General features: G+C 48.5%; 1 protein-coding gene across 4 annotated transcripts in view; it reads right to left on the reverse strand.

Moving 5' to 3' along the window:
• Fam222a (family with sequence similarity 222 member A) overlaps positions 1-14,395 on the reverse strand; it is a 50,706-nt gene that overhangs the window by 15,379 nt on the left and 20,932 nt on the right. For 2 of the 4 annotated variants that reach the window (XM_004843607.4, XM_021257298.2), the window contains exon 2: positions 8,042-8,169. The exons of 1 other annotated variant lie outside the window; for it this stretch is intronic. In XM_004843607.4, the coding sequence (XP_004843664.1) occupies positions 8,042-8,123 (82 nt within the window). In that variant the 5' untranslated portion in view covers positions 8,124-8,169. Of the gene's footprint in view, positions 1-8,041; positions 8,170-14,395 lie in introns of those variants that run through there. One more of the 4 variants, XM_021257299.2, reaches the window with a different exon arrangement.

Raw genomic sequence — 14,395 nt, forward strand, 5'->3', positions numbered from 1 at the left:
ACTTTGTGAAGTCACCTGGAATAGGCCACAGCACCCAGACTCATGCAGCTCGTTTCCCTGTCCAGTCTGACCTCAGTGCCCAGAGACGTGCGCCCTGGTACTATCCTGCCTGGGTCACCAGCCATGCTCTGGGCACACATGCAACTGGTCCTTGTTACAGCTCTGGTCCCCTTAGTGCAGGAAAAAGATCTGAGACCGTACCTCGGCCTACTGTTCCCCTGTGCCCTGCAACTGAGCTTCTGACATTCTTTTTTTTTGGTACTGGGGATTGAACTCAGGACCTTGCACCTGCCCGGCAGGTGAGGTGCCACTGAGCTACATCCCCAACCCACTTCTGACATTCTAATCAGATGGTCTGAGCTGAGCTGGGTGGCTTCTTCAGGCTACCTCATTTGATCTTCACTTAACAGAAGGGGAACACAGGTTTGAGGAGGCTGCTCAACTTGGAGGTCACTTTGGCCATGGCCTGGTCAAGTCCTTTCCTTTTTGATGAGAAACAGCACAGCCCAAAGCATAGGGCCAGCCCTTCCTGTCTGGGTTCTGCCCAGGGCAATAGGGACAAGAGATCCATCACCCAAGAGTCATGCCCAGAAGGAGAGAGCAGGAGCCTCCTTGACCCGGTGTCCAGGCACCGACTGGCAGCAGGGCACCCAATTCAATTTGCTTATCTGCTTTCCTGCCTCTCTCTTTCCTGTCCTCTTCAATTATAGGCAGAGTCAGTGTCTTTTCCAGTAAGTGCAGTGATGTGCAAGGATCCAAGTGGGCAGGGCAGGGAGGACATCTGGGGAGGCCCTCTATGCTCTCTAGTTCTGGCCTGCAAGCAGAAGGAAGCTCTAGCCCCAGTTAGAAGGCCCAGCCCCTGCTTCAGCCAGCTCATAGCAGAGGTGGGAGGTAGGGAGCTCTACCAGCTGAACAGTAGCAATCAGAGGTTAAGATGCAAGACCCCCTGAGACCACAAGCACCTCCTGGAAGAATTCTTCTGCACAGATAACTCAGTACAAAGATATTCTGAGTAGAGACTAGAAACAACGGAGGTGTCCATCAACCAGGGGATGGTAAAATATGGGAATACAGTGAAGCTGCTGAACCCCTAAAGCAACAAAGGAGGTAGAGAGGCCACCACAGCAGTAGGGGTTAGGTGAGGCTGAGGGAGGAAGCAGAGAAAAGGTGTTGCAGCTGCAGATTTCAGAGCCAGAAGCATGCACTTCCCAAAAGGTTAAACCCTGAGGGAGAAAAACCTAAACCCCTTTTTGCAGCAGTGAAAGTGGGGTGCATCAGCTGGTGACAGACCCAGTTGCTTTAGAAGAGCTGAGGAGGTAGGGCTACAAGAGAAACCACACAGACAAGCCATGTTTGCAGGAACCTATTTGTCTCTGAGGCAACTGGAGGAAATAAAGGATGAATGAGTACACCTATGAAACTCTGGGTTCTGAGAAAAATCCCAGCTGGACCAGGACATGTCTCTGGCCATTTTCAGCCTAAACCTCCTGCAATATCTGGGCTTGGAAAAAACTCACTTCTTCCCAAGGTGATCCATATTGGAGAAGCACAGACCTAAACAAAAGATACTAAAAAATGAAAGCAAGGCAAAGCATAAGTTGTGGTTGGCAAAAAACACTTCCATCAGAAGACTGTAGCTACAGAAGAGATGAAGGTCGCAGCCAAATATTTTGTTATGAAGGAAAAAAATTTACAAGAGTAGAAGAAAAAAAACTTTGTTGTCAAAGTAAAGAGAGTAGAGTGAGTACAAGGAAAAAAGGGAGGTGCTGAAAGCAAGAAAAATGAGTAAAAGGAAATAGGAAGTTAGGTTTTTTCAGAAGGTATGTAAGAGAGGCAGGTGGAAGACAGCCAATATGGGTTTGGCAGAAGTCCCCCAAGAAGGAAACCGAAATAATCCAAACCCAGGATTTGCGTGCTCAAGGGTCACAGTACTGTGTTCCAGGGAAAATGGACTCCAAACAGGTCAACCCCAAGACATATCCTAATGAAGTAAGTGGATGTGAAAAATACGGAAAGATCAAGGAGGAAAAATCAGCTTCAACTTCTCGATGGCAACATCTGGCAATAGAACAAGGTCTACAAAATCCTCATTCAGTAGAAAGGCAACAGACAGACCATTCTGAATGTGTGGGAGTGGAGAGTACTGGTCCCCTGAAGCCTTCCTAAGCAGTACACCAGAGGAGGGCCAGCTTCGGACAGTGGGCTCTACGGCAGAAGAACTGGTGGTGAGCACCAACCTTAGTCATCCAGGACAATGAGACTGAAACAAATGTGGGTGTCGCAGTGATGTGGCCAGATGCTAACAGTAGAAAGCCTGAGAATACTGGAGTGGTATCACTAGTACTGGAAGGGAAAGGGGGTGGGGGTGGAAGAGTACACTGTTATTCTCATCTTTAAAAGCTGGGACCAAAAGATAATCATTTAAAGCTGATGTCAGTAACAGAGACCTCAAAATACAGTCAACTCTAAGAAAATGTTGTGGAGAGAAAAATGAAATACACTAATTTCATCATTTTGTTCATCTCAGGAAAAGTAAGAGATACTCTTCTGAAGAAATAAAGAATTAAAGAAGCATGTAAAGTTACTCCACCAGAACAAAACACCAACTTGCCTTATGACTAGCAGATACACAAAACAGAGAACACAGTTCACACAGAGAAAGACTTTTAAATACAAAGCATACAACGACTGAACTCTATTTAAAGAAAAAAGGGGTATTCATACTGGATCACAAAGCTTACCCAACTTTATAGATGAGTCACACCTAAACAAAGTCATTCAGAAGTGCTGAAATAGAAGGATTGGCAAAGATTTCAAGAAAAATACAAATTCGAAAAAAGAGGTTACTGTTTTAATTGGTAATGCTGAATTCAGGTCAGAAAGCAGGAAGTATGGTAAAGGAGGATTCAATGCACATGGAGATTTAAGGGACTGATATCTATGCATTAAATAACATTGCTTTGTCACTCATGAAGCCAAAGCTATAGGTGTTACAAGAAGAAACAGACTAAAACACATTAGCAGAATGTTAATGCTCCATCCATGAACCTGTCTCCATCCATGACAAGTAAACATATATAATTCTGAATTCTGAAATAGCCACACCTTTTCAAGTCCCCATAAAAAAATCCATAAAATGCATAAAAATTACCATTATGTCACAAAGAAAACTTCCAGAAAAGTAGACAAGATTCCCTGATCATAATGCAAAATGAAATGTTAGAAATCACAAAAAATACAAAGCATCAGCCGGGCGTGGTGGCACACGCCTATAATTCCCAGCACGTGGGAGGCTGAGGTAGGAAGATCACCAGGTGTTTGAGACCAGCCTGGGCTACACAGTCCAGGGCCAGCCTAGAATACATAGTGATACCTTGTCTCAAAAAGAAGCACCTACTACTTGATGAGTGAGACTCAAATGAGTCTTAGGTTAATGAAAGGATCAAAATTGTAAAATATCCATAAAATAATGAAGTTGAAAATACTACTTATTAAAACCTATAGAATATAGCCAAAGAAGTGCTCAGGAGCTGAGCATGGTGGCACACGCTTGTAATCCCAGATACCTGGGAAGCTGAAGCTGGAGGATCAAGGCCAGCTTGGGCAACTTAGCAAGACCTTATCTCAAAAATTTAAAAGGTTGGGGATGTAGTTCCCTGGGTTCCATCCCCAATATTGTTAAAAAAAAAAAGTGCTCAGAAACTTCTAGCTTAATTTTTCCTTTTTTTTTTGTTTAGTTAGTCAGTATAAGGTTTTAAGTCTCTAACTCAAGAAATTAAAAAACTGAAGAAAAGTTTTAATAAAAATTATAAATTAATGAATTAGAAATCAGGAAAGGTTAATTACTAATAAATACCCGAGACGGAGCTTTGGGAAAAGGAGATAGATAATACCATTTGCTAACAAACCTAATCAAGAAAAATGGGGAGAGAATGCAAAATACATAATATAAGAAGTAAGGGGGGCTGGGGATTTAGCTCAGTGGTTCCACCGCCTGCCCTGCAAGTGCAAGGACCCAAGCTGATTCCTGGTACCAAAAAAAAAAAAAAAAAGTAAGGGTAGGGGTTGGGGATATAGCCAAGTAGTAGAGCATTTGCCTAGCATTCACAGGACCCTGGGTTTGATCCCCAGCACTGCCAAAATAAAGAACAATAAAGAATAATAAATGAGGTTTAAAATAACCACTTATAATAATTGCAAAAAAATTACTTTGTTCAACTTCATGCAAATAAATTTGAAAACCTGGATGAAATGGATAATTTTTTTGAGAAACCAAACTTATTAAACTCATCCAAGAAGCAGAAGAACAATTAAACCAATTACAGAAAAAATAGAGAACAATATCAAGGAGCTACTGGCCCACTCTAATAAACACACTAGCCCAGTTTCACAGGGAACCAGCCAGCCTTTAAAGAACTGATAGTTCTATTTCTAGTCAAACTTCTCAAGAGCACAGGGAAAGCAGAGAAGGCTCTAGATAGTAAAACCCAACGCAAAATTATTTCAAAAACAGAAAACTCAAAAATAGCCTTTCTGGTAAAGTTGACAAAAATCCCAAGTCAAATCCAGGTCAGCAAGTATGTTATAAAGAAATGTTTCCCATGAGCAAGTGAGGCTTGACCAAGAAAGCAAGGATGGTTCAATATGAAGAAATCTATTAATGTCATCATTCATATTAATAGATTAGAGGAGAGAAGCCATATGTTCATCTTCATAAACACTGAAAAGTCATTTGGCAAAGTTCCAAAGTCCATTCTTGATTTTTCCAACCCCTTAATAAAACAGGAATAGATGGAGACTGACTTAACCTAATAAAATACCTGTCCCAAAGCCAGCATTTCCTTAATGGGGAAATCTTGAAGCTACAAAGGAAGAGAGTGTCTGTTACCACCACTATTATTTTCATTGTTCCACAGATAGTAGCCAATTCTATTAAATAAAACAAAGACATCAAGGCAAAAAACAAAGTAGGAGGTAAAATTTATCATTTGTAGTGCTAACTAGAAAACCCAAGGCACTAAAGTGAAGAACATTATCAACAAGAAAAGAATTCAGTAAGGTGGCAGAAATTAATAGCTTTCATACAAACAACCTCCATTTATGAAAGAAAAGACTAATCAAGCCAAACTATCCAGAGGTAAGCATGGCCAAAAAATGTGCAAGATCTAAATGAAGCAAATATTTAAAAAATCCTGAGGGACACAGAAGGAAGTCTGAACACAGAAAGGTGTATCGTGTTCTTAGAGGGAAAGATGCCATTATCAAGATGACATTTCTTGCTAGATTCATCTGTAAGTGTAATGCAATCCCACTAAAAATGCAGACAACATTTTTGTTTTTACCTAGATAAGTGGATTCCATAGTCCAGACAGTAAAATATATGGAGCAGCCAGGGAAATCTGGTGGGAGGTAGGGCAATAACAAATAGTAACGAAGTCTATCAAATATTAAAACATATACATGCTACAACATGGATGAACCTTGAAAACATTAAGTGAAGCCACCCACAAAAGATCAAATACAATATGAGTTCACCCTTAGGAAAGTCCAGAACTGGGAAATCTATATATAGAGAAGTTGTGTGTGTGTGGTGGGGGAGATAAGGGGGTAGCTGCTGATGGATATGGAGTTTCTTCTTTTCTGAACATGCTCTAAAAGTGACTCTGGTAAACTGAACGTGGTGGTGCATGACTGTAATCCCAGCATTCTGGAAGGCTCAGACAGGAGGATTACAAGTTCAAGCCCAGCTTAGGTAGTGAGGCCCTGTCTCAAGATAAAAAATAAAAATAAAAAAGGACTGATGATGTTACAGTGTGAAGGCCCTGGATTCGATCCCCAGTACCATTAAATAAAAAAACTGTGGTGATATGTGCATCATTTGGTGAATACACTAAAAACTACTGAATTGTTTACTTCAAATGGATACATGGTATATAAATCATCTCAATAAAACTTAAAATTTTAAATATATTAATAAGACTACAATAATTGAAACAGCACTGTACTGATCTTTCAAGACACCTGATATTTTACAGACCCTGTCTCAGAAAAACAACTCAGCCTGAGAAGGACATTCTAAGTATGATGCAAAATCCAATGCCATAAAAGTAAATGCTGACAACTCACTTCCCAAACAAAGCTCCTCCATGGCAGAACCAAAGATGAAGGACAAGTCAGGGAAAACATCTGCTTCATAAGACAGACAGAGGTCTAATTCTATCCTATACAACCAGCCCCTACTTCGCATGCCTGTAATGCCAGCACTCAGGAGGCTGACGAGAGAGCATCACCAACATGTGCAAGGCCAGCCTGGGCTATACAGTGAGTTCAGGAGCAGCATAAACTACATAGTGAGACCCTGTCTCAAAAAAAAAAAGTTCCTACAAATGAATAAGGAAGGACAAGACCAACCAACCGAGTGAAAAGATGGACCAAGAAGACAAGTAGACTCTTCAAAGGAACAACAAACAGGTCAGACATGAAAAGATGCTCAACCTCATTGGTTTTAAAGCACAACTACACTGTGATCCTCTCTTCGCTGCTCAGGTGAACCAAACCTCCAGGTCTAATGTGGTTCTCTGATGCCGAGGCCGTGGGTGTGGAGGGATGGGTCCTCTTGTACAGCGCTGTGGCACTGCCGCAGGTATGATAGCTAAAGATGTCAGACCACAACTATCAACATTACAAGCACAGAGACCTTTGACTCAGTATTTCCACTTCCAGAAATTTACCCTGCATTTTATTCACACCCTGTGATACATGTCGGGTTTATTGTTCCATCGCTTGTGACGGCACCAGGTACAATCAAAAGGGAGGACTGGCCGCATAAATTAGGTTCATCTTTGCTGGGGAAAACTATGTGGATAGAGAAAGAGGAAGCCCTTTAGAAGCTAACATGGAAGATATATTGTAAAGTGAGAAAATGAGGTGCAGGACAGTGTAAAATATGTATGTACGTACACATTTCCTAGGATGTCCATAAAACATCCGGGAGAACACACAGGAAGGTGACAGTATCGGCTGCCTCTGGGAGGGGCAGGCTTTTGTCTCTAAACCCCTTCCTTTAGTGTACTGGACAACATGAATGCCACTTTGTTTAAAGAAAAAAATATTAAAAATTTGAGGGCCAGGGATTTAGCTCAGTGGTTCCACTGCCTGCCTTGCAAGCGCAAGGTCCCGAGTTTGATCCCCGGTACCAAGAAAAAAAAAGGTACACTAGAAATCCAGGTTTTTATGCAAATCAATATACCACATTCTTCAAAGCTTTTTAAAAGTCTTGGTGGCTAAAAGCTGTCAGAATGCTTGGGATCTTGGGATCCTGCTGCTGCTACATGCTCAAGAAGGACTGACCATGGGAGGTCACCAAGTTTGGCTCCCTAAAATGACACATAGAAAAGCAACGGCAGAGGAGAAAGGCATGCCCAATATCACACAGTGAATGAGGCCCCAGGCTGGGCCCCATTTGGGACTATATGTGCTCCCACGCTATCCTACTTTGTGCCAATGGAGGAAGATGAGGGTGGGCGAGACAGACATTTCCTGTGGTGGGGTGGCAGAGGAGAGGGTGAGCCCCAGGGACAGAGAAGGCTGCAGGGACGGAGGTCAGGACTGAGTTAAGAGTGATGTCCAGTGGGAGTTGGTGACAAGGTGGAGGAGGAATGCAAAAAGCAGCAGAGCATGGGCAAAGGCCTGGCAGGGGGCCTGGAGAGAGTGGTGGGAAGCAATGCAAAACTTTAAGACAGGACCATGGAAAGGGATCAAGAGATGAAGGGAGGGGAGAAGGAGGAGAGGGGAAGGGGATGAAAAAAAGGGAAAAAAAGGAGTTAAGATGTGTTGTGTACACGTACCAACCCCACAATGAATGAACCACTGTGTACCGAAAACGTGCTAATAAAATATGAAGACAGGACCACGGTGGGAGGACTCACTGGGCTGAACGGCCCTGCTAGGTTGGGGCCTGAGGAACAGAAAGTAGCCCCTACAGGCCAAGAGCAGTCAAAGGAAGAGGAGGGGCAGGAGGCTGGTGAGGGGTCCTACTCACACTTGCGCAGCTCCAGGCTCTTGCTTGGGCAGGCCAAGTGCTGGCCCGTTGGGTTCTGGGTCCTCTGCAGACAGGCCAGCATGGCTGAGCTGGGGGCCCCTGGTGGGGCACGCTCTGTGACAGGGTCCCTGTGAGGAGGGAGAGGCGGTGCTGGTCACTCAGGGTTGTTCCATGTCCACCTCCCACTTCCTTCTCCAGGACCCCACCAAACACCGGGAGACTTTCAAACCAGCCACCCCTTCTCCCTCACCTGACAGATGGGGACACTGAGGCACCCAGACGGTTGTCTCTGGGATTACAGGAAGGGAAAGAACCCAAGTCTTTTGAGTGGTAGATTTCTGCCACGACAGGGCCAGAGCTGATGAGTCCAATGAGCCCCTGGCCTGCTCCACATGTGGGTCACCACACCTCCAGTGGGCTGGCTGGATACGCCCAAATCGGGGAAGGCCCAAGGCAGGCTGTCCCTCCCGCTGGTGGCAGAGCCCAGCTCTTGTAACGCCCCGTGAGCGGATCGCGCAGCCCACTGGGGAAGCTCTGACCTCGACCCATGCCGCAACCCAGTCTCCACCGGCCACAAGGCTGCCCTGACCCGATCTCTGACACTGACTGAGCGCCTCCACCCAAACGGAACAGGCAGGGTGACCGCCAGCAGCCCACCCCCCAGGCAGAGCTCTGTCCCCCTCAGGTGGCAGCTCACGTGCGCCTTGCATGCTATACCTGCTCCCAGAGCCGCATCCCGGAGCCCACTGTCCCGCTGAGGACCCTGCAGGGGCTGAGGCAGTGCCCGAGCTAGGCTGCCCCGGGGTGGGGGCTTCCCTGGCACACCTCTTCCTTCCTCTGCTAGGGAGCAGGTGGGGCCGGGTGTGAGCTCGAGCCAACCTGGCAGCCCATCTCCCCCTCTCCATCCGCCTCCCCCTGCTGCCAGTCCCAAGTGGGTCACCTCCAGCCTCGTGACAGTTTAGAAAGAGAAGGCAAAGGGACAGGGAGTGTGTGTTTAACGGGAAGAAAGGGAAGTTATTTAATACTAAACAGGTGTCTGGAGCTCGAGATTCTGCCGCTTTCTTCTAATAATGAAGTATTCATGAGGAAAAGCCTTTTTTTCACTACTTTCTTAAGATACTAATTTCACAACAAGCTCCTTGTTACGGGGCAATTATTCCAATCTTGTATTTCCCCGAGACGGTGGCAGCCTCCTGTCTGTCCTGGCCTCTTGGTAAATGAAAGACAATCACGTAACCACCTTTCATTATGCTCTATTTTACTTTCAGCAAAGGTACCCTGAAAGAAATGATTTCCTTTGAAAGGGACTTTTATTCAGTTTCAAAACCAATTTTCTCCTATTACTGTCTCAAAAAAAAAAAAAAAAAAAAAAGGAGAGACAGAGACAGAGAGAAAGTGGGGGATGGATGTGGGGGAGGGAGGTGATTCTCCTCCCCTCCCCCCAGTCGCCAGCCTTAACACAGCACAGCAATAAAAAGCTGCAGTATCCACTTCCTGGCTTTGATTTCTGGTAATTTTAAAATATGCCATTCCAATCAAGCAGAAATTATACAGTTTAAAAAGGGAGTGAAGTGGGGCTTACTGCAGGGATGCAAGTCCTTGACTGCGGAACATAGAACAGCTCCTTGGGGACCTGGGACGTGAGCAGATGGCAGGAGGAGGCCAGGCTCGGGTCCCCTCCCAATGTCCCTGGTCACCAGCTTTGAGAATACACCCTGGGATGTGGGCGGGCTCTGTCCACCCAGACGTGACGGGCTGGGTATCCGATGCACACGTTCCCACTGGAACACACGCATACACTGTTCACCTTGGACATGCTCCCCGAACTCAGGCCTTTCCACCTCCTGCTCCAGGGCATTTGGCCACCCTGATGAGGAGTGAGGGTCAGAGGGGAGAGCTGACAAAGCCAGCCCAAGCCCTCCCCTTGACAGATGGGAACCTGAGGCCAGAAGGAGGCAACCCCTGCCCGGGCCACCCCTCAGACAGTGGCTGGCGAGCCTAGCCCTCACCACGACTCTGCTACTGCCCAGAGGCCGGGGAGAACAGGCCAGAAGGAGAGAGGCCGGGGCTCCAGAGTGTAAGGGAGACCTGGGCCGGAGGCCTGGAACCTCTCCCGCTCCCAGTGCTTGCCCTGTGACCCCAGGTGGGCAACTGCCCCTCTTCGGACTGTGAAAGTCACTGCATGATCCCTATGAGCCCCCAGGTCATTTTCCTCTTGGGTCCTGGCCATGTCCAGCTGTCCCTTCATCCTTTTTCCAGGTGCCAGTCCTCCCAGGCCCACAACTCCAAGGGCCACCAGTCGCTGTAGCTGGCTGTGGAAAAGGGCAGGCTGTGTCTGGGAGGGGCGAGGGCAGACTGCCTGCTGGGCAGCCTCACCAGCTGCCCCCTTACTGGGAGCTCTTTCAGAGGCAGCTCCAGCAGCCAAGCGGGGCCACCAATGGAGCTCAGGGTGCTGGAAGACCCGGGAAGGCCCTGCTGGGCACTGCCACACTTGGACAAGAGGGGTTTCCTCCCCTTCCGTCTAATTCCTCCATTCGCGTCCTGCTGGTGGGGGTGGGGGATGGGTCACCACCCCCAGGTCCCGAATCAGCCCCTCATCTACACACAAGACAAATCAGAGGCACTCCTGGCCTTAACACCTCTCCGGCCTCCAAGGCAGCCGACCTTCTGGCCTGGCCATCTCATCTCCCGAGGTTCCCTCTGGACAGCTCCTCACACCTCCCGACCTGCGGTAAGCGCAGGTCCTCTGCCTGCAGCACTGCCAGCCTGTTGGTTTTAGCTCTGTCTCTTTGACTCTGGCTCAGTAGTCTCCTCCCCTGGGTGCTTCCATCTCAGCCCTAATCACACCAAGTTGTAACTGCCAATTCTCATGTCTGTCTCTCTCCCCTGGACTGAGAGTTTCTGAGGGGTAAGGACCATTGTCTTATTTCTTTCTCTCTCTCCAGTGCCTGGCAAAGAGTAATCATTTAATAAATAGGTGTTGAATGAATGGCTGCAGCAATGAATTAGTTATTGTCAGATAACGCGACTGGGGCCCAGAGAAGCCAAGCATCCTGCACAAGGCCACACAGCAAGCCTAAGATAGGACTGGGGCCTGTGACCCCATCCTACCTCCCTGCTTCCTGGCACCACTGTCTCATCTGCAGGAAGCCAGCCTCCCAGAATCGCCACATGGACTGGTTACTCCCCCGGCCAGGCCAGGGACCATCCAGAGAGCACTGCTCATTTTGAAACCCTATCTGCAAAATCTGACTGTTTATAAGCTCAAGGTCTTTTGTGACTTTAATAATAAAAAGGGGGAGAAGGAGGGGAAAAATGTCGCAAGACTCAATGATTAGAATGCTTTGGCACCATCCCTGACATGGGGGCTGATAAGACACCTTATCTCAGAGACACCAGAGGAAAAGGTCCCCTCCACCAGATAATGCCCCCAGTTGTCGATATGCCCTTTCATAGCTGAGGATTTAGATAAAGGAAATGTGACAGGGGAGGGGAAAGAGAGGAAGGAACTTTGCAAGTCCGAGGAGGAATTGAGTCTGCTGCTTGCCCTGGCAGAACAATGAGCAGGAGAAGGATGTCTAAGGGCTGTCTTTATTTTTATTAAAAGAACAGAGAATTGGGGCCTTTGGCCCTGCCTGCCTTTTGTCATCTCTCCCTGCCTGTCTGGCTGCAGAGGCTGGTGGGAGGAGACGACTTGGAAATAGCAACGTGGACCTTGGTACTATAATAGCTGCCAGCATTTACTGACTGTCCTCCCCTCCAGTGCCAGGCCCCTTGTACATCCTCGCCCTTCCACCTCACTGATCCTCTGTAGTAGCTTCTGGGTTTAGCCCTATCTCACAGATCAGGAAATGGTCACAGAGAGGGGAAGCAATTGGCACAAGGTCACACAGCTTTTAGGTGGCAGAGCCCGAGGGTGTCAACAGATTCTGAACCTCAGCCCATGGTATGGCAGCTCTGTAGTGTTGGGGGCCCATCAGCCCCCAGCTCCAGTCAGCTGGGCAGGGAGGAACAGCAGCCAGGCCCCACTTCTTCCCAGGGCCCCAGTCTACTTTGATTTTACCTGGAGGGCTGGGATCACAGAGGGGGAGATGAAGGCCGCAGGAGGCAGAGGCTCCCAGGAGGCCTCCCACTCATCCCATGAACATCAGTGTGCACACAGCGAGAGGCCTGCGCTGGGCAGAACAGTACGGACAGGAGCGTCCCAGGCTTCGCTCACTCTGGCAGCAAACACTTGCCCAGCAACTTCTGGGGGCCACTCCTGTGGGATGTCCTGGGAGTATAGAGATCAGCAAGAATGTCCTGCCCAGAAGGCGCGAGTGCAATGGCCAACCAGAACTGGCTAAATCCAGCCCTGGCTATAACCAGACTTTGCTGGCCTCTGCCCCCAAACTCCAGCCCATGCTCACAGCAGTAGGTGGGTGGGACTTGCCCTCATCTGTGCGGTATCCCTCACCAGGATGGGCTGGGCCTGGAGCAAGGCAAGAACGCAGAGCCACAGTTGGGCTGCACAGCTGGCCAAGGCTGGAACCCTGTGAAGGCCATGGACTGTGCCCCTTCAGCCCTCATCCTCCCTATTCTCTCTGGAGCTGCCCATTCTGGCTTTGGGCTCCTGTGGCTCCACTTGAGGCCAAAGACTGGCTGTGACCAGGAGAGGAAGGTCATGCCAGGCCCTTCCCAGAGTTAACAGGACTAGGAGTCTTGCTGGCCCCACAGGCTCAGGGTGGCACTGGCCAGCCAGGGACCAGGCACTGGGGTTCTGATCAGCTGTGTGACCTTGAGGAAGTCACTGCATCTCTCTGAGTCTGTGTCTTCCCGGCTGAAGCTTAAAGGAGAGGGAGTCAGCTGACTGCACGAAGCCACAAGAGGATGGTACGATTTGATTTTCAGACATAAGCTGTACACAAAGTACAGGTCCTTGACCTGTTGATAACAAAAGGGACTTTAGGTGTCATCCCCATCTCTGAGGGATTTAGAATCTTGAGTTGGGATGAGATGGGAAGCTGGAAAACTCCCGTGGTTTGTGCAAAGAGCAGACTGGGCAGTGAGGATGCTGAGTCCCCTGAAAGGAGGTGGAGGATAAGACGATGCCTGTCACTCCTCTGGGCCTCATGGTGTGCACCTTCCCACTCCCACTGCATCCCTGTGGCTATCAATCAAGTCCCCTTCTCGTCCCACTGCCCCATCCCCAGGAATAGGCTGAAGTGGTGGTGGGAGGCCCAGGATTGAAGAGGAGAATGAACACCAGATTGGGGTGCTGAGGTCAGAGCCCGGCTGTGTGGTCCTTGGCAGGTCACTTCTCTGGTCAAGTCTCTAGTACCACAAGGCAGACCAGCCACAGCCTCAGGAAGTTGAGTCCTCTCTTAGGAGGAAGGGGCCAGAAACCACTTCCCCTTGACCAGGATGGAAGGGTGAGGGACCCTTACTCAGAGGTCACTGGGAATCTGGGTACACAGTCCCCCCATCTCTGAGGCTCCCTTGACAGGAGGATCCATTGTCTGGCTCTTTCTTCTTCGCCTCCTTGTCCTCATGTCTCCCTTCTCCTCCTTCCGTGCTGTCTTTCTCTCCCCTGCCTGACCCTTCTCCCTCTTCCCTCTCTCTGCCCCAATGTCCCCCATCACTGTTTCTGCAAGGCAGGCACAGCAGAAGCCCCCTCTCCTGCTGCTCCCTCCCCCAGCCCTGTTCCAGAGCCTGAGGCCTTCCAGGGGACCCTGTTAATAATTAAATGTTAATCTAAAAAGCAATTTGAGCTGCAGCTAGGAAGATCTGGTTAGAGATTACATTAGCATGGAGGAGGCCAGGGTAATTTTCTTTAACCCCTCTCCTGATCTCTCCAGCCGGGGAATCTTCAAGTCACACTGCACTGCTGATTAAACCGGCACTGGGCTTGGCTGTGGATAAGGGGCTTGTGAAAAGTGATTATTTCCCACTGCCATTTGGGCTGCAGCACCAGAAGGGGATTTTCACTCTCTTTTAAGGCTGGGGGTGGGGGAGCACCACCTCCTTCAACAGGAGGCCTCATCTCCCTCCAGGATTACTGCAGCATCCACATTCCCACCCTCACCCCAGGCCGGAGGTCCCTCTAAGATGCAAATCTGGTCACTGAGCATACTTAAGACAGAGATGCTAGCCCCGTGCATGGCCCAACATCCTTCTGTTTCGTCCCCTCTTGCTGTTTCTGTCACCTCACCTGGGCCTGGTTCTGGGCTGGACATTGGAGCCAGAGATGCTGTTAGCCCTGGGCCGAAGGGGAGACCAAAAAAATAAAGTGATAATCACACATTCTGAGTGGCAGCCAGAGTCCTCTTGTGGGTCACCCTCAACAAGGAGCTCTCTCTCACCTGCACACTTGCA

The sequence above is a fragment of the Heterocephalus glaber genome, unplaced genomic scaffold (assembly GCF_053883595.1).
Source record: "Heterocephalus glaber isolate CG9 unplaced genomic scaffold, H.glaber_assembly_v1.0 deba00001687, whole genome shotgun sequence".
Classification (NCBI taxonomy): Eukaryota; Metazoa; Chordata; class Mammalia; order Rodentia; family Bathyergidae; genus Heterocephalus; species Heterocephalus glaber.